At 37.7% G+C, this 17,360-nt stretch overlaps 10 protein-coding genes across 10 annotated transcripts; 8 read left to right on the top strand and 2 right to left on the bottom strand.

Annotated features, from left to right (window-relative positions):
- Positions 1 to 527: 527 nt before the first annotated feature.
- Positions 528 to 2,165, top strand: SSZ1 (ribosome-associated complex protein SSZ1; the record flags this gene model as incomplete). Its single annotated transcript, XM_452856.1, has 1 exon — positions 528 to 2,165. The coding sequence occupies one exon, from the start codon at positions 528 to 530 to the stop codon at positions 2,163 to 2,165; it is 1,638 nt and encodes a 545-aa protein (XP_452856.1).
- Positions 2,166 to 2,503: 338 nt separating this feature from the next.
- PAN5 (2-dehydropantoate 2-reductase PAN5) lies at positions 2,504 to 3,613 on the top strand (the record flags this gene model as incomplete). Its single annotated transcript, XM_452857.1, has 1 exon — positions 2,504 to 3,613. The coding sequence occupies one exon, from the start codon at positions 2,504 to 2,506 to the stop codon at positions 3,611 to 3,613; it is 1,110 nt and encodes a 369-aa protein (XP_452857.1).
- Positions 3,614 to 4,345: 732 nt separating this feature from the next.
- On the top strand, positions 4,346 to 7,201 carry SUM1 (Sum1p; the record flags this gene model as incomplete). Its single annotated transcript, XM_452858.1, has 1 exon — positions 4,346 to 7,201. The coding sequence occupies one exon, from the start codon at positions 4,346 to 4,348 to the stop codon at positions 7,199 to 7,201; it is 2,856 nt and encodes a 951-aa protein (XP_452858.1).
- A 441-nt stretch (positions 7,202 to 7,642) lies between these two features.
- RPP1 (RNA-binding RNA processing protein RPP1) lies at positions 7,643 to 8,500 on the top strand (the record flags this gene model as incomplete). Its single annotated transcript, XM_452859.1, has 1 exon — positions 7,643 to 8,500. The coding sequence occupies one exon, from the start codon at positions 7,643 to 7,645 to the stop codon at positions 8,498 to 8,500; it is 858 nt and encodes a 285-aa protein (XP_452859.1).
- Positions 8,501 to 9,020: 520 nt separating this feature from the next.
- KLLA0_C14740g (uncharacterized protein) lies at positions 9,021 to 9,581 on the top strand (the record flags this gene model as incomplete). Its single annotated transcript, XM_452860.1, has 1 exon — positions 9,021 to 9,581. One exon carries the CDS (start codon positions 9,021 to 9,023, stop codon positions 9,579 to 9,581), a length of 561 nt encoding a protein of 186 aa, XP_452860.1.
- Positions 9,582 to 10,052: 471 nt separating this feature from the next.
- On the top strand, positions 10,053 to 11,159 carry GIC2 (Gic2p; the record flags this gene model as incomplete). Its single annotated transcript, XM_452861.1, has 1 exon — positions 10,053 to 11,159. The coding sequence occupies one exon, from the start codon at positions 10,053 to 10,055 to the stop codon at positions 11,157 to 11,159; it is 1,107 nt and encodes a 368-aa protein (XP_452861.1).
- Positions 11,160 to 11,478: 319 nt separating this feature from the next.
- On the bottom strand, positions 11,479 to 11,991 carry VMA22 (Vma22p; the record flags this gene model as incomplete). Its single annotated transcript, XM_452862.1, has 1 exon — positions 11,479 to 11,991. The coding sequence occupies one exon, from the start codon at positions 11,989 to 11,991 to the stop codon at positions 11,479 to 11,481; it is 513 nt and encodes a 170-aa protein (XP_452862.1).
- A 220-nt stretch (positions 11,992 to 12,211) lies between these two features.
- Positions 12,212 to 12,643, top strand: SRB7 (Srb7p; the record flags this gene model as incomplete). The annotated part of the gene is made up of 1 exon (XM_452863.2): positions 12,212 to 12,643. The coding sequence occupies one exon, from the start codon at positions 12,212 to 12,214 to the stop codon at positions 12,641 to 12,643; it is 432 nt and encodes a 143-aa protein (XP_452863.2).
- A 264-nt stretch (positions 12,644 to 12,907) lies between these two features.
- On the bottom strand, positions 12,908 to 14,797 carry PMT7 (putative dolichyl-phosphate-mannose--protein mannosyltransferase; the record flags this gene model as incomplete). The annotated part of the gene is made up of 1 exon (XM_452864.1): positions 12,908 to 14,797. The coding sequence occupies one exon, from the start codon at positions 14,795 to 14,797 to the stop codon at positions 12,908 to 12,910; it is 1,890 nt and encodes a 629-aa protein (XP_452864.1).
- A 550-nt stretch (positions 14,798 to 15,347) lies between these two features.
- Positions 15,348 to 17,231, top strand: KLLA0_C14850g (uncharacterized protein; the record flags this gene model as incomplete). Its single annotated transcript, XM_452865.1, has 1 exon — positions 15,348 to 17,231. The coding sequence occupies one exon, from the start codon at positions 15,348 to 15,350 to the stop codon at positions 17,229 to 17,231; it is 1,884 nt and encodes a 627-aa protein (XP_452865.1).
- Between the last annotated feature and the right edge of the window lie 129 nt (positions 17,232 to 17,360).

Consider the following 17,360-nt stretch of genomic DNA (forward strand, 5'->3'; position numbering starts at 1 on the left):
CCTTGTTCTAAATAAACTTGGTGATATCTGGCAGAAGTTCCTCTACTACTATGTAGTAAAATAGGTACTATAGCTTCGATTCAAGAATAAAGTTGAAGATCAGCTTGATATAAATGATCTTGAAATAAAGAAACTGGGAAAAAAAGGAACAAGACATAGCGAAACGAGAATTTTATTGCATTACTGTTAATGTCATTGGGATATAGTCTCAGAAGTAGTCTAAGAAGTGCTTTAGCTGTATCACAAGAATTGCGTTAAGCAAACGTCAATAACCAGTGCAACATAGACCAACGGTCACGTGTAACATCTTTATATCACTTACCCTTCCTTGGTATTTCGATTTTGCAAAAATTTTCAAAGGCTCGTTTCGAGCAGTAAATTAGACGATTCAATACTGTAGATGCGATGCGATGAGCTGACTTAATTTATCGTTACCAGTCCGAAATCTATCTTATTTAACGTTTGTATACCATTTATATTAGTAGAATATTTTCGCAGATCCCGTCATTCGATATCCAAACAACACAATGTCAGGTCCTATCATTGGTATTGCATTTGGTAACACTTCCTCATCTATTGCCTACGTCAATCCAAAGAACGATGTCGATGTCATCGCTAACCCAGATGGTGAACGTTCCATCCCATCTGTGCTATCTTACGTTGGCGAAGACGAATACCATGGTGGTCAAGCTTTGCAACAATTGGTGAGAAATCCAAAGAACACTATTATTAACTTCCGTGACTTTATTGGTTTACCATTCTCCGAATGTGATGCTTCCAGATGTGCAACCGGTGCTCCAGTCATCGAAATCGATGGAAAGGCTGGTTTTGTTGTCAACAGAGGCGATGGTGTTGAGGAAAAACTTACCGTTGATGAAGTTGTCTCCAGACACTTGAAGAATTTGAAGTTAGCCGCAGAAGATTACATTGGTCAAACCATTTCTAAAGCTGTTTTGACTGTCCCAACCAACTTCACTGATGTCCAGAAGGACGCTTTGAAGAAGGCTGCTGCAAATGTTGAATTGGAAATTGTTTACTTCATCAATGAACCATCCTCTGCTCTATTGGCTCATGTTGAAGAATTCCCCTTGGACAGAGACCAAAACGTCGTCGTTGCTGATTTCGGTGGTGTTAGATCTGATGCCGCTGTTATTGCTATCCGTAATGGTATCTTCACTTTGTTGGCTACTGAACATGATTCTAAGTTAGGTGGTGACAACTTGGATGCTGCTTTGATCGATTTCTTTGCCGACGACTTTGAAAAGAAGAATAAGTCCAATCCAAAGAAGAACGCCAGATCTTTGGCTAAATTGAAGGCAAATGCCCAACTGACCAAGAAAACCTTATCTAACGTTACTACAGCAACCATCTCGATTGACTCTTTGGCTGATGGTTTCGATTACCATTCTTCAATCAACAGAATGAGATACGAATTAGTGGCAAACAAGGTCATTTCCCAATTCACTGCTTTCATTGAAAAAGTCATCAAGAAGGCCGATTTAGACACTTTGGACATTGATTCTGTGCTTTTGGTCGGTGGTACCGCCTTCACACCAAAGTTGGCCACCAACTTGGAATTTATTTTCCCAGAATCTGTTGAAATCTGGTCTCCTCTATCTAAGAATGCCTCTAACAATCCAAACGAATTGGCCGCATCCGGTGCCGCTACCCAAGCCCAACTTTTGTCCGCATATGACGCTGATGAATTGGCCCAATCACTAGAACCAATCATTATCAACACACCGCATTTGTCTAAGCATATTGGTCTAGTCGATGCCAATGGTGACTTCGTTCCAGTATTATTGGCTGAAACTTCTTACCCAGTCAAAAAGTCCATCACATTGAAGAAGGCTGTCGGAGATTTCACCGTTGCTGTCTACGAAGGTGAGCATCACATCAAGGAATCTGTCTTAGAACCAGCTCCAAAGGAAGAAAAACCTGCCAAGACTGAAGACGATGAAGACGATGAAAGTGACTGGTCTGACGAAGATGACGAACCAGAAGTTATCAGAGAAAAGCACTACCAATTGGGTAACAAATTGATGGAATTAGGTGTCAAAGATGTTAAGGGTCTAGAACTTATTTTCAATGTTGACAAGGAAGGTGTACTAAGAGTCGCTGCCAGAGACTTGAAGACTAACAACGTTGTTAAAGGTGAATTATAAATAATATATTATACAGAAACAATAGACTAGTACAAGGAAGATTAACAGTTGTACTTTAAGTATCAGGTTTTCATATTATAAATTCCATAAAATGCGTATACATAAATCATTTCATCAATATCCCTGACCAAGAGCTTATATATTCTGGTCAAAAATGTTTGCTACCTTCACTGCTTGCCGTTTCTGTAATTTAAGGTTAAAATGAAGTTAAAAAAAAGATTTGTTTGAAAAGAAAAAGTCAGATTCACTCATTACGTGTTGTAATGATATAAAAGTTCAAGCAAATATCTGCTAAACCAATATTGACAGTCGCTCGAATCAGTTATCGCTGGATCAATATGACAGGACAGTCGCCGATTTATATTTTAGGGTTTGGTGCCATTGGCAGTTTACTTGGTGTTCATCTGCAAAAGTATGGAGGTAGAAAAGTTATTCCAATATTCAGATCTTTGGACAGACTCAACGAATTCAAGAAACTTGATTGCAAGATTACAATCAAACCTTTGTTCGATGCGAGTTTATCTCCCTTAACAGAGCAATTTCAAAGTGCGACGTGCCCCGGCATCTTCCAAGGCAAAATCGATAATTTGATCGTCACTTGTAAGACATATCAAACGGCTGAGGCATTGAAAATGTTTCTGCCGTACCTTCACAACGACACTAACATCATCATGATTCAAAACGGACTCGGTGTCGCTGAAGTGTTGAAGGAACAAGTCTTCACAGGAAGCGACTTACAATCAAATTTGTTCCAAGGTGTCATTGGCCATGGTATTTTCCAAGATAAAGAGATTAAGAATCAGTACAATCATGCAGGGTTTGTTGATTGCAAGGTCTCGAAATTACCCGAAAATGATGAAAATATTATAGAAACGTTAGACCAATTGAATGAATGGAAGCAAAATGATCTGGTTAAAGCTTTGCTAACATTGGACCAATCGTTGGCTGTCATCCATATGACGTACCAGGAACTTTTGTTGGGACAATTAGAGAAGTTCCTAGTCAATTGCTGTATCAACTCTGTCACTTCAATTATAGACTGCATGAATGGAGAATTAGCCAATTGTTCAGAACCAATCTTCACTTCGATCATCGAAGAGGCTCTTCATGTATTCCAAATCGCATATAAACCGTTATTCGATTATCCAGAGACCTTCAGAAATACTGAAAGTGGGAATCTACCAGAACTAGACGTCACTGGCAGATTGAATTTAGAAAGAACACTGAAAAATACCATTTATATGGGATGTATAGTGAATGGAAGTAACTCATCTTCAATGAGACAGGACGTCCTACATTTAAGAGAAACAGAAATTGATTTTATTAACGGCTACATCGTGACGTTGTGCAAAAAATTCTCACTACCAGAATCTGACGCTAAAGTCAACAAAACCATACAGCAACTTGTGAAATTGAGATTGAAATTGAACACGTCGAGAAATATATAGACATTAAGAAAATGTGTATCATATATATCATATAGTGTAAAAATAAACCTTCATGAGCTGATCACTTTCCCTTTCTTGCGCTCTCAGTATTTTGACATCTTTATTTGACAATAAATTCTTTTTCTTTTTTACATTTATTACCCCGGACAGTTACCATTTGGAGTGTAAATTTCAATTGAAAAACCCACTTTAACAGCAGCAAAATAAGGTACGACATTATTTTGCGACTTTCACTTGCAATATATTAGGTTTATATACCTGAACATGTATGTTTATATATTTAAGATTATCCAAAAATTGCCGCAAAGATCATCCATATCTCGAGAATCTCGTAAACGATACAAAAGTCCGCTCATCATATTGATAACCATTGCTCGCACATCAAAAGAAATCAAATTCAACTTTAACACATTCAGTATTCCGCCATCTTTTCCTTACAGTAATTTTTTTTTTTGGCAGCATTTTCTGAGTTTTTTTTCTACTTGATTATTATTGATTGTTTTTTTCCATTTGCACTAAGGTGAAAACGACGAAAATTGGAAAAGTGAAAGAAAAAAAAAAGCGAAATTGAAATTCAATAAATAGTTAAACATCGTTATTGTCGAGAAACAGAACGACAGTGGTGCTTTACAGGGTACTAGTGACTATTTAACGGGTGTAGATCGGATTGAATCTGTTGTTATAGGTTTTGAGTCAGAACAGACGAAACCTGCTTGCTGAATCAGAGACAGTATGGATTCTGATACTGCGATGACAGGCCATGACGATAATAATGGTGAAATTGGAATTGGTGAGAATGGTGTTTCCAGACAAGAGAAGGATAGTTCTGTAGTAGATAAAAAGGACAAGAATGGTATTTCTAGTGTGCAAGCGGGTTTAGAAAGTCAACGAGGTACAATTCGAGAGCTTGAGAAAAAAGTTTCTGAAATTGAGTCTATTTTACCTGAAACTGACGAAATAATTCAAAAGAGTATTGAGTCAGTTGTGGTGACTTTGAAGAACTTATCGCATAACCAGCAAGTTTTGGAAACGAAATTCGAGGACCTTTTAAAGAACCAGGTGAATTCAGATGCGGCCATAAACGATCTATCCGTGGAGATCATCAAGATCAACAGGTTGTTATCCGATAGGTTAACGATGTCCGCGACATCAGGTGCATCGTCAGGGACGATGGGAACTGCTGCGTATGGATCACCCGCATATATGTCATCTGCAAGCGTCTCTCCTCCTCATAGGGGACCTGGTAGACCACCTAAGAAGAACACTTCGATATTGTCCAATGGCGATAAAAAGGCGAAATTGCCATTCCCAAGCGATCATATATCAAAATCAAAACGTCTTTTCCTGGACCCAAGTAAAGAAAAGACGGAGTCCAACTCAGGTTATGATGCAGATGGGGTTGGCAACAGTCGATCTCGTAGTTCTGCTAACGTCAAGCAAGAGACTCCTCAGGAACCAAAGAAACGTAGAGGTAGACCTTCAAAGAAAAGCACATGGGAAGCTCAACTCACTTCTTCACAAAGAAAGACAAATGCTGCAGATAATGATACCAAGGAAAGGCAAAGCTCTAGCTCTAGACGCAAATCTCAAAGATTGAAAAGTGGTTCGCGCCAATATGATGAACAATCGGATCTTTCATCATCGTTTTCCGGTATGTCTGATAATGAAGGGCAAGATGATGAGGGCGATGTCACAGACGATCAGAAACAGTTGGCTAATGATATGCATGACTCTCGTTCCAGAAAACAGAAGGAGCTCGAAATGAAAAGAGATGAAAGAGAAAGGATGCTAGTCACCATGAAATATAGCGATCGTAACGTTACCAGGAATTTCATGGAACTCAACAAAGATCTTTTCATGGCCATGAAACAAGAAGAACGGAAGAAAAGAATGACAGCGGTGCCTTTCAGCGTTCCAGTACCGTTGGGTAAATATCAACTTTCAAGTAAACATTTGGAAGAGTTATCAAAAGTACCTTTCTCCCTGTCGCAAACAGCGGAGAATTCTTCTGGTGCTCAATCACCTTCGTCTAATCCTCCAGACTCTGCTCGCTCTGTGACACCACAAACAATTATATCAGCATATAACAATTTGGAACAACCAGGCAATGTAGGCTCAGTTTCTACGGCAAGTGCGGATGATGTTAACGGTCAAAAATCGTCGTTACTGAATTCTGAGCACAAGGATCTGAACGGCTCTGTGAAAAGAACATCTTCGGACATCGGTGATCGATCTCAAATGTCCAACGAAGCAGAGGGACCACGTAAGGTCAGAATCTTGTCTATCTTGAATGATGATGCATCTACTGGTGTAAAAACAGAAGAGAATGGCTCGGCTAGACCTCATCTGTTAGACATGCCAAATTCGACTCCTCAAGGATCTGCAGACGCATTACCAAGTTCTCAATTATCTGTTGATTCGACAGAAAACTCGCAGGATAACTTTTCCGTCACCACTTTACAATCTGGTGGTGAATCACCAAATAAGAAAAGGCATCTAACATTGCATGATCGTCGAAAGATGAGCAGGATGATTCCGATGTTACCAGAAAAGAAAGATAAAAGGGGAAGACCAAGCTCTAACAATCAATCCCAAGAAAATGCAGCGTCTTTGTTAATGTCATCCCCTGTGGAACTTTACTGCCGTGAAGGTTTTTTTTATAGAAAAGGTTCTACAATTCCAATCACAGCGGGAGAGTATTTGGATTTGAAGTTCAGACACAAAGAAGACGAATTGATTAAATTAACAATGCATGAAGAAGATTACGCCGAGTTAACAAGACAGGATAGAATCAACGCGTATTTCCTTAAACCAGACGTTGAGATTGAAACCTCAATGGCTTGTCAAGTTTTGTCCAATGTCATATTAACCGAGAGATACGTCAATTCATTAGAATATTTCCTGATGGAATTCCGTTGGGAGAATAGATTGGTAAGTTTAGGTCTAAAGCTAAGAGAATCTAAGAGAACTTGGCAAAGACGGAAAGCCTTATTTGCATTATTTGAGTTTTGGAGAGACAAGTCGAAAGATAAGAGAGGTTTCCACAATTATACATTGTTGCATGCAATCAAAGAAATGGAAAATTACAGAGTCTTCATCAATAGGTCGGTTTCATGGTTTTACAACCACATTACCCTTTTAAAAATGATTCTTTTTGATTTATGTGATAATACGAATACTCATTGGAGAGAATGGATGTTCGCCAGAGGCACTGAACTACCGCTTGTTGGTAAAAATGGCGTCGATGTCATGAATATTAATAGAGAAATCGATAATATTTTGGTTCTTGATTTCCTAGAAGATGGTAGCAAAAATTCAAACAAGAAATCAAGTTCTATTCCATACAAAGAAAACAGTGAAGGCCCTCTAGAACAGCCTTATGTTACGAATGATGTTCCCGCAGACAAGGGAACAAAGGAATTACACACTGAGCATGTCCAACAACAGTCAGAAACCCCAGTTCCGGAACTGGCTGGAAATAGAACTGAAGAAAATACAAACCATGCTACTGGGGCGGTAGCTGTAAATCAAGATCAGCACTTACCTTCTTTACCGAAAGATTCAGAAGATGTGAACTCTACGCAATGATATTTATGCACATAGATCATAATGGTTCCTTTTTGGGCGCTGTTTTTCATCAAACCTATTTTAACGGACATTTTATCACTTTATGGAACAAATAGTAAGGTATGTACTCTATAAATAAACTGACAATTATTCTATTTAGATAATATTGTTCTCATACTCAAAAACATTGTGACATGGCCGATTGGATGAAGTTTAAAGTTGTATTTTTCAACAGTTGGGCTTTCAAGTAAGGATTGTACTTCATAGTATGTTATAATATCTTCAAGTATAATTTTTTCGGAAAAGACATTACAATAATCTACCAAAAAAAAAATCTAGTAAATAATGAAACATGAGCATGAGATGAGGTATGCTGGACACTCAAATGGAAACAAAAGTTTCTGTTGAATCACTTGTAAATACTCCTTCCAAATTTGCAAAGCAAAATAGCTATTTGAAAGGATGTTAGTTGATTTAAACGTTCCTTGGCCACAGAAGGATTTTGCAACACCGCCTTCCACGAAGGAGATTAAAACGCTGCACAAGACTCTAGCGACATTGCATACACTAGGGTACACTCACATAGCTTTAAATTTCACAGTAAACCAACAGGATAAATTCCCAAAATCAATCAATGATATGAATCCTATCGATCTATCGCATTTTGATGAACTAGTGAAATCTACGGGATTAAAGCTATATACAAGAATCACAATTATTATAGATGACCTTTCAAAAGGCCAGCCGTTGACAAAGATATCGCAAGCTTTCGATATTGTGGCAGCCCTTCCAGTCAGTGAAAAGGCTGTTACTCTCGTAACGTCTAGCTTGGATGTTGATGTGCTATCATTTTACTACGACAAAAGGCTTCCTACACTTTTGAAACATCACATGATGGGGGGTTGCATTAAGAGAGGAGTCAAAGTAGAAATTGTTTATGCTAACGCTCTTCGAGATATCAGAACACGTAGGCAGTTCGTATCTAACGTGAAGAGTGTGATCAGAACTTGCAGGAACAGAGGAATCGTGGTCAGTAGTGGAGCAACCAGCCCACTAGAATGTCGTAATGTCATTGGAGTTACAAGCATTTTGAACTTTATTGGGCTTCCGAATGACAAATCTCGTAAATCCATGGGCGAGCTTGCTAGTTTGGTACTTCTAAATGGTAGATTAAGAAATAAGAGCTATAAGCAAGTCATTTGTATTGGTAACGAAGATGTAGTCAATGAAGATTTTACACAGAATTCATCGTTCAAAATAGTCAAAAGGAAAAACCCAGATACACTGGAAAGTGATGACTCGAAAAGAACAAAAAGCTGAATTACCATGAACTTAATTTTCATACTGCACTTCTACTGTTGAATCTCTCGAAGCATTCAATAGTACCGATAATACGATATATAATAGATTTTATATTTATATAAGGAAAATAGTACAATAAGCATTAAGCAAAAGATGGATACAAGGTAAATTTAGGAAATTATGGGTAAGAGTAATGATATCGGTGATTTCAATCCACTTTGAGTTCATCTTTAACATGTCCAATTTTACGTTTAGTTTCCAAAGTCAAACTTACTATCAAGTTCTAAACCCAAAGTTATTTTTCATTCTAATATCTGTAAAAAGAGCAGGTTACTGTTACCCGCAACACATACATGGTGTAAATCCGATCAAAAGCTCAGCGGCTATTGAAAAGAGTATAAAAGTATCCAGCTTGGAGACTTTACGATTTTCTTCTTCGAATCATAAACCGCCTTACATAGAAACGGTCTATTATATAAAAAACACAGACAGTACGTAAGGCAGTAACTTGGGAAAACAAGTGCCACACAAAGTTAAAATGGGCGAGGTGAAGAGTTACTTACGAAAATGGAGACGCTCTTCCATTCTTAAAAGAAGCAGTTTGAAGGATAAACGGAAAGAAAATTGGGAACAACGTATAGAGAAGTCCTTGAGCGAATGCGATGACATTAAAAACTTATTGGCTGGTCGTCCAACGACACCTGATATTGCAAGAACGAATAATAGTACATTCCTTTCCAAGCGCTCTAGGGCTTTTGTTACAGAACCGTTATCGAACCAAGAATTGGATAAAATCAAATATATGAATTTTGCAATGGAGAGAGATTATAGAGCAGGTACTAGGCCAGTGATACCGAGAATGGATTCAACCAACAGACGAAAATTGAGCGTAAATCTCACCCCGACATCGATTTCAGCAGATGACTCCGAGAATAATGCGATAGTGAAAGACTTTTCTGAGTTCATTGAAATTTCTTTCAATAGTTTGAGCATTTCCGATGAATACACACCCCAACCAAGCTTTTCCAAAGAGTCCGAGGAACCTAGAACCGCCAGTTCTAAGAGTCTAGAAAGTCTATGGAGTAAAAATGTGAAATAGTCGTAATTGGTAACCATGTTGGGTCAACTAATGACTTATCTAACCCACGAAAAAAAGCCGTAGAAACTTGAGAAAAAATAACGGCCGCCAAAAGAAAAAAAGAAGACATGAAACCCAAGAAAAAAGAAAAAACCGGATTGGCGATGGTGAATTAGAGAGGTTAGAAAACATTAATTTTCGATCAACGAAACGTATCTGCATTCCTGAAGAGGGTGCGAAAATGAAAAATCGTGTTTTTACCTAATATAGGAATTCCTAAATTAACTGAATCCAGTAGTAGTTAACCATAGATGCGAAAAATGTCAGAAAATTGTGAAACCTAGGAATGCATGAAACATTACCACTGTGGACGCGGCCGATATATGTATATATAAACGGATAAACATGATCCAGGGTACAAAGGCCATGATTTGAATCATCAGAAACCAGGCATTGCCGAATAAAACAACCAACAGATCTGGGCCAATACTTATGATGAACGTACCTCAGATCAAGTCGATCTGGCTCGATGAAGACGATGAAACAGAAAAATTATATGGTTTACAAGCTCACCAGCTTCTGGATTCTGACGATGATGATGAATTGGGCGTTGTAATGATCAATAGTGATAAACCTGTCTTAAGTAATAGGAAAAACATTAATCTTCCTCCATTGCCGCCAAATGCGTATGATAAACAATCTGGAAAGAAATCTTTCAAGAAGAAGAAGAACAGCCTCTTAAAACTGTTTCAAAATAAATCAAGTAAAGAAGAACCTCCTAAGTTAAAAATTTCTGTCCCATTTGGATTTAATCACATCTCACATGCAGATTCTAAGGCAGGATTTGAAATGCCTACTGCAGATTCACCACCACCATCTAACAGTCACTTACAGGATATACCGGAAAATACCAAATTTCCGACAAACTCAACAATCAATTCCCCAACGCAAATGACTAAAGCTTTCGTAACAGATGCAATTCCATATGCTAAACACCATCTGGTTTCTAGAGGGTCATCTACAAAACGTTCTTCGGTTGGATCCAGTACGTACTCGAACCAAAGAGTGACATCAACTTCAACAATGGCTACCTCCTTGCTAAACGATTCGCATATGCGTTCCATTTCAAAATTAACTACCCTAGAGAAGACACATTTGAAGCATAAATATTCTCAATCAGATGCCAGTGAAGTAGATGTCGATTTCCTAAAAAACTATCAGTTCCCAACTTTGCTAGAAGAACAATCAATCCTCCAGGTATCAACACCTGAAACGGGAGACAAGAAAATAGACAAATTCCAATGGGAAACACCAGTAAATTCTGCGGATCTTTTAGAGACTATGCTTTTGGATGACTTGAAATCAGTACCAAAAAAATCAATTACACCAAAGCACTCATTGAAAAGAAACTCTGATCCAATTCTGACACCAATTTTAAGGCCATCAGAATACTTAGACTCTCCAAGAACCAGAAGGTCAGTTGATGATGTTTTATTATGCTATCTACAGCCTAGTGATGCTGGATCGTCATTGGATGAAAGCTCTAGTGAGTTTTCCTACGCTAGAAATTCAAACATTTACTATAAATCTATTCTATGATCTTCACCCGTGGCCAGGGCCATTCCATTCACTTTCACAATTGTTCTCAAGAAAATATACCCATCTTTCACTCGTTATTGCATTTACTGAAATCAGCTCTCTTTTTGATACAGATTAACCCTTCGTCGTTCATTTATTAATAATTAATCCCCAATCTGCATGTGTACAGATATACACTCATTGTACGTCTTTCAATTGGCGCCATCCAACGTTATTTTCGTTTCCAGTAAACTGTTCTTTCCAAATTAGCAATTGTACAGATAGTTTTCTTTTGTATTAACTCTGATATAAGATCATTCCCATAGCAATTATAAAGTTCTTAAGCTGAATTTGACAGAGTCCCTAGTGCGTCAAGTAGACCATTAAGAGTACGTCGAAGTTCTAGTAGTTGATAAAGTACCGGCATCGAAGCTTTGAAAGATAATTGACATTGTTTCAAAGAGCTTGGGATTGAAAGGGCACCTCCGAACATATATATAGGATCCTTCTTCACCTTTGCCAATAGTTTTTCTCTTTGTTTTCTCTTCTTTAAATTCTCATTGGTTGCTTCATCTTTCTCAGGAATGATTTCTTCGTCATTGGCAATATGCAACGGCTCTTCAGTCTCCGAAACAGAGTGCTTGTCATTAATGGAGATATACCTGTTTCCTGTATAAGTTTCGTCCCAGTAATCCTTACCATATGATCCTCGAAGTGTGTTCTTATTGTGATAATTCGCTCTGCTCAACTGATGGTAACCTTCTTCAAAACTAGCTTGCAACTGCTCTAATAGAGAATCATAGGTTGCAAGATTCTTAACAATGAGTTGATATATGTCATCCTCCGTCATCATTGGTTTCCTAGCGTCTATTAATATCCAAATCGTGGCAGTTTCTTCTCATATTACGTATATTATTCAGTCATAAACGTTTTAAACCAAACTTTTGAAGTTGTCTGAAATATTTGTAACTTAATCATAGTCAATGATTTATATAAACGAATTCGAAGGTGAAAGAAAGTTAGCAATATTGCGACAAACCAGCTCCAGTAGAGGCAAGGAAGAGTGTACAAAAATGACCGATAGATTAACCCAGTTACAAATATGTTTGGACCAAATGATGGAACAATTTTGCGGTGCAGTAAATTATGTCGATAAGAACCATGGTTTTGAACCAAGTAACGATTCAGAAGAGCAGATGTCAGATCCTCAGGCCCACATTGTTGAGGAAAAGGAATTTGAAAAGAACATAGATGAATTGACAACAGACATCATACTTAAAACAAGGCAGATAATGGCTCTAATAGATTCTCTACCCGGAGTAGACGTATCTGCACAAGAGCAACTACATAGGATAGATTCACTACAGAAACAATTGATCAAAATGGAGAAGGAAAAGATAGACGCGATAAAAAGGAAGGACGCTTTGCAAGAAAAAGTAAGAACACTTACCCAAGACTTTACGATTGGCATTAATGAATCGAAGACAGAAGCACGCTTAGTATAAGAAAGGAATCATTTTGAAATCTTCGGTAGAAATTGGGTCACATGTTAACGTCAAATTGCGAGTAAGAATACTTTTACATAGTGTCTAATGTATCAAGTGGTATATAGTAGATATTTAGCTTCTTTTCCTTTTCTTCTTCTCCGAAACGATGTCAGACAGATTGTCTGACATCGTTTATTTTTATAATGACACGCAACATCATCACTAAACATAGCATCCGCATGCCCCGTCATGCCACCACCGCTCGCTGTGATATTCTTGGTTCTATAACACAGAGAACTGTGAAAGAATGATCACCGCAAATAATAGAGAGGGCATATACTGGTTAACGGAAAGATTTCTGTGCAGGCTGTAAGTAAAAATGTATAAGTGCAGGATCCAACCTAAAAATGCCTCCAAGGTGACTTCTCTTTTCATTAATTGGTTTGCAGTGGTATTAAGTAAAGTATCTTCAAAAATATTCCAAGATAACCAGGAATATGCTTCCATGAAAGTGTACACGCCCACAGATACCGTAGAAGTTATCCATAAGATTTTACCGATTTGGTTGTTATTGTCGAAAAGAATCGGCCAAGACAGGCAATCAGGTGGAGACATGCTCGTATTATCGATGTTTTGCCTTTTGTTCAATCTGAATTGACCAACAACGTACTCAAAAGCCAATTTATAGAAAGGGTATTCAGGGGCCCATTTGTATTTCTCAACAACTCCAGCCTCAGGCGAGCTGACAAAGTCAATATAAAACAATGCTCTATTGACTCTGGCAGGATCGACACAGAGAACCTCTTGACGCCTGTCACCCCAATGCGGAATTTTGATTTCATGTGAAAGCAACGAACAACGGCGAGCTGGATTCTTTAAAACAATGAATTGTTTGAAAGGTCTCAAAACTTCTCTGAATGATGCTTTCCCTTGAATTTCAATTTTCCATAATTCATCTTGATCCCCTTGATAGTCACTGTCACCCGTTACTGATATTCTCTTATCATATTCTTTGTCTGATATTGGAGGTTTTTCCTCAGAAGCTCTCAATAATTGACCTGTTTTCTTGTTTCTCAACTTCACCTTGTCCGTTTGTTTTACTAATGCGTTCGAACCTGTCTGTTCAGTGTTTCTTCCTTTATTAGATTCAATGATCCAAAAGTTAGCCTCATCATCTGGATCGTCAGAAACTGTTACCAATGTGTCGTTAGATTTAGGGTATGGTATTTCTAAGGCTGATAGATATCCGCCCAAAGAATTAACATGGCGAAGCCTAATTGAACTGCCGTAAATGATGGAAGATGGAATATCATTGTGCTGGCTCATCGAATAATGCTGGAAAGATGACGACATGTACGCTATTGAGTTTGACGATGTTGTGAAACCACCAATTAATGATGAGTAAGAGTACCATAAAGACATCAAGGGAATAACGACGAAGAACAATAACCTACAAAACATAATGGCAAAAAGTTGTCTGTTTTTAACATCCAAATCACCCACAACAATCCAAAGTGATTTCAAAGAAACTATAATGAGCCATATCCAAGAGACCAACCCTATGAATTTCCCACTTATAACGAAAATCAATGACATCGAAACAAGTGTTATATTCATGTACCAATCGACGGAAAAGTCTTTGGAGGCCTGAAATTTCCTCCAATGTAAGATTAGCAACGTTAAGGCTAGCAAATGATAAGAGTCAAAGTTGAGCGTATAAATTAAATCTTGGAAACTTGATATCTGCGAGAACATTATCGTTACTAGGAAGCTAATCATTACTGACACGCTAGATTTCCTTAAAATACCGTATAACGTTACCAGGACGCTAGCCAAGACCACGTTATTTGCTGTTTTCCAGAACTCAATATTCAAAGAGTACATATCAGTAAGCTTCGCCAGCACCTCAATTAATGTTGGTACACTGGTTGCAATGAAAAACTTACCCTTTATTCTATCAGTAATTTGATTCCAAATCTCAAACTCACTAGTAGAAATATCGCCATATCTATCAGAATGAACCATTGAAAGATAACCAACTGTTAAAGCACTCAATGCCAGGTCCCAGACGAGGCTATCTTCATATGGTAGCGAATCACCTTTGATAAATGACTGGTAATCATGTTTGATATAGGCTTTAAATCTGCCTTTTCGAACTGGGTTTGTACTCATCGTTAATCTCTGACCAGGATTGATCTCTACCTAGCAACAGGATCCCGTGAAGTACACTAAAGATTGATATTGTTTCTAGCCAATGAAAACAAGCTTGTTTGGATCGAATGTGGTAAGCATCAGTTCACTTTCCAACGTTAATCGAGGTTCCTTTATTTTTGTATCTAAGGTGGTCATATGAATCTATTATTAGTTGAAATATTTCAAAGTCAGTTCAAATGACTGTCACGTGAGAGAATGATCTATTTTAGTTTCGCAGCACGATGGATGCCACCGTGAACCTCCACGCATACACTGAAAGCAACTCGGAAGTTAATAAGCCACTATCGATCCAATAGATTCATCAACAGGTTTGTTCTCGAGAGCTTTTTCGCGTTTGTGTTTGTTCGAGTTTTCAAATTTGACACAAAATATTCAATAAAGACGTCAGTTTTATCAATATCGTAATCACTAAGGATGTCTGTCCAAAAACAAAACGGCTTGAACCTGAAACTAAACTTATGAATAGCCAATAGTTCAGAGTAATTTCAACCAAGTCATCAACTATACAATGAGTAAACCCAGGCTTGGAAATCCGAATAAGTTGCCACATGCTCTTGGGCGGCAGTTTCTAGATGAAAATTCGAGCACAACGACAGATAGCGAAAAAGAGAGTTTTGACTTCACAGCATTGATGAAGAGGTTGAAAGAAACCAGGAAGACTACAATGCCAAGAAGAAATACCAAGGAAAATTTGTTGGCCACTACTCAACATGATTTGAATGAGTATCCTTATCCAATTAACAAAAACAATGAGAATCAGAATTTGGAAATGAATAATAGCGATTTTGATAATGATGATAGCAAGGAAAACGATACAGATTCCGAGATAGAACTGTCATGGAGGCCATTAGATGAGATTGAATTGAAAAGAAGAGCCATTAATAAAACTGATAAACTTTTTAAACCGATGGGTGATTTGAATGGCGAATTTACATCTGAAAAGATAAGTGAAAAATGTGCTAAACTTCTTGGGTATCCTCTTCCTGATTACATCAAACGTCCACAAAGAGTTAGCTTAGTTGAAAAAGGGAATGTCATTGAATTCAAGGACTATCAAAATCAACAGAAGTCCCTTTTTCACAATAAAGATTTCAAATTCGAGTATCCTGTGAAGCGTGGACATGAAGAGGGTGAGGACGATAAAGAGTACTTTCAAGTAGAAGAAGTACTTCGAACCATCAAGGAAGACATAAAGCAAACGTATTCTAAAGTTGATAACATTAACAATTTCATTCAAAGTAGGATTGATACCGGCCATAAAGAAGCCAAAGCAGAAGAGAAAGAGAAAGAGAACAACAAGATAAGAGAAGAAATACCAGGAATGTTCCCGCAAAAAATTGTATACCTCAATCACTTTATTGATCCTCCTGAAAAACAGCCAACTTATTTCAATGCGCTTATGAACATGAAATGGATAGTTTCATGGCCAGTGAAATGGAAAGTTGCTTATTTTGTCACCGTACATATTTTGTCGTTCTCAGACGAACAATACACTTTCTCAGGTAAATCTTACGACCTACTGACTAATACCAAATACCTAACTTTATCTGAAGTTGATAGGCTTTTTGGTTGCTATATGACTATTTACGTGATATCAAGAAACATATATGATATTACTTTCTCCATCAGGGAAATCTATGATTATGCATACCAATACTTAATGGAATATGATGAATTGCATCCAATTTTGAGAAAATACTGGAAAGAGCTATTCATATATGGCCTAATGAATGCGATTCTTGTTTCAATAGGAGCTTCTGCCATACATTTATGTTTGGCTCCTGATGGAAATTCTTCTCCGATTTACACCTGCCTCTGGCACATAGGATTTGGTTCTTCCCAGAGAGTTGGATTTGCAGTAATGCTCATAATATTTTATATTGATTTGACACAAGAGGGTTTGAATAGGTTTAAAAAGCAAGCGGATGATCTGAAGGAACAGGAAGATTTGGCACAAAGAAGGGTGAACAAGAATCAGAACGCTAACATTTTCAAAGATAAAAGTACGGTAATGAATTTTTGCAAGAGCAGAGACGTAGATGAAGACATTCTTCTGGAGTCAACCCCGCCTTTGAACCCACCATCAATTTTACATAGCCCCTTGCTCAAAAAGTCCACAAAAGTTGAACAGAACGAATCAATAAAACTGGTTTCTGTATCAAGTGTCGAACACTTTGAAGAAAGCTACGTTCCTCTTCTGAGAGAAAGATTAGATGAAGAAACCAATAAAAGCAGTAAAACAATTCCATCAAAAAATTTTCTACTTAGTACCATGGTAAAGATAATCGTATTTACATCAACCTTCCTTCAGCAACCTGTTAAGACAATGAAGAAGTTAATGCCATATAAAATATACAATTCTGTCAGAAAGGCAATAAACGCCCCAACTTAGCTAATAAAAAATCATATATACACAATATAACCACATTTTGCTCACCAACGCAGTAGGTCTCCTCAGTAAATGCTCCCTTTACTGTCTTCAGTATCATTTGCCTGCCGCATAAGTAATCCTTTTCTCATC

Source organism: Kluyveromyces lactis (genome assembly GCF_000002515.2).
Source record: "Kluyveromyces lactis strain NRRL Y-1140 chromosome C complete sequence".
Lineage (NCBI taxonomy): Eukaryota > Fungi > Ascomycota > Saccharomycetes > Saccharomycetales > Saccharomycetaceae > Kluyveromyces > Kluyveromyces lactis.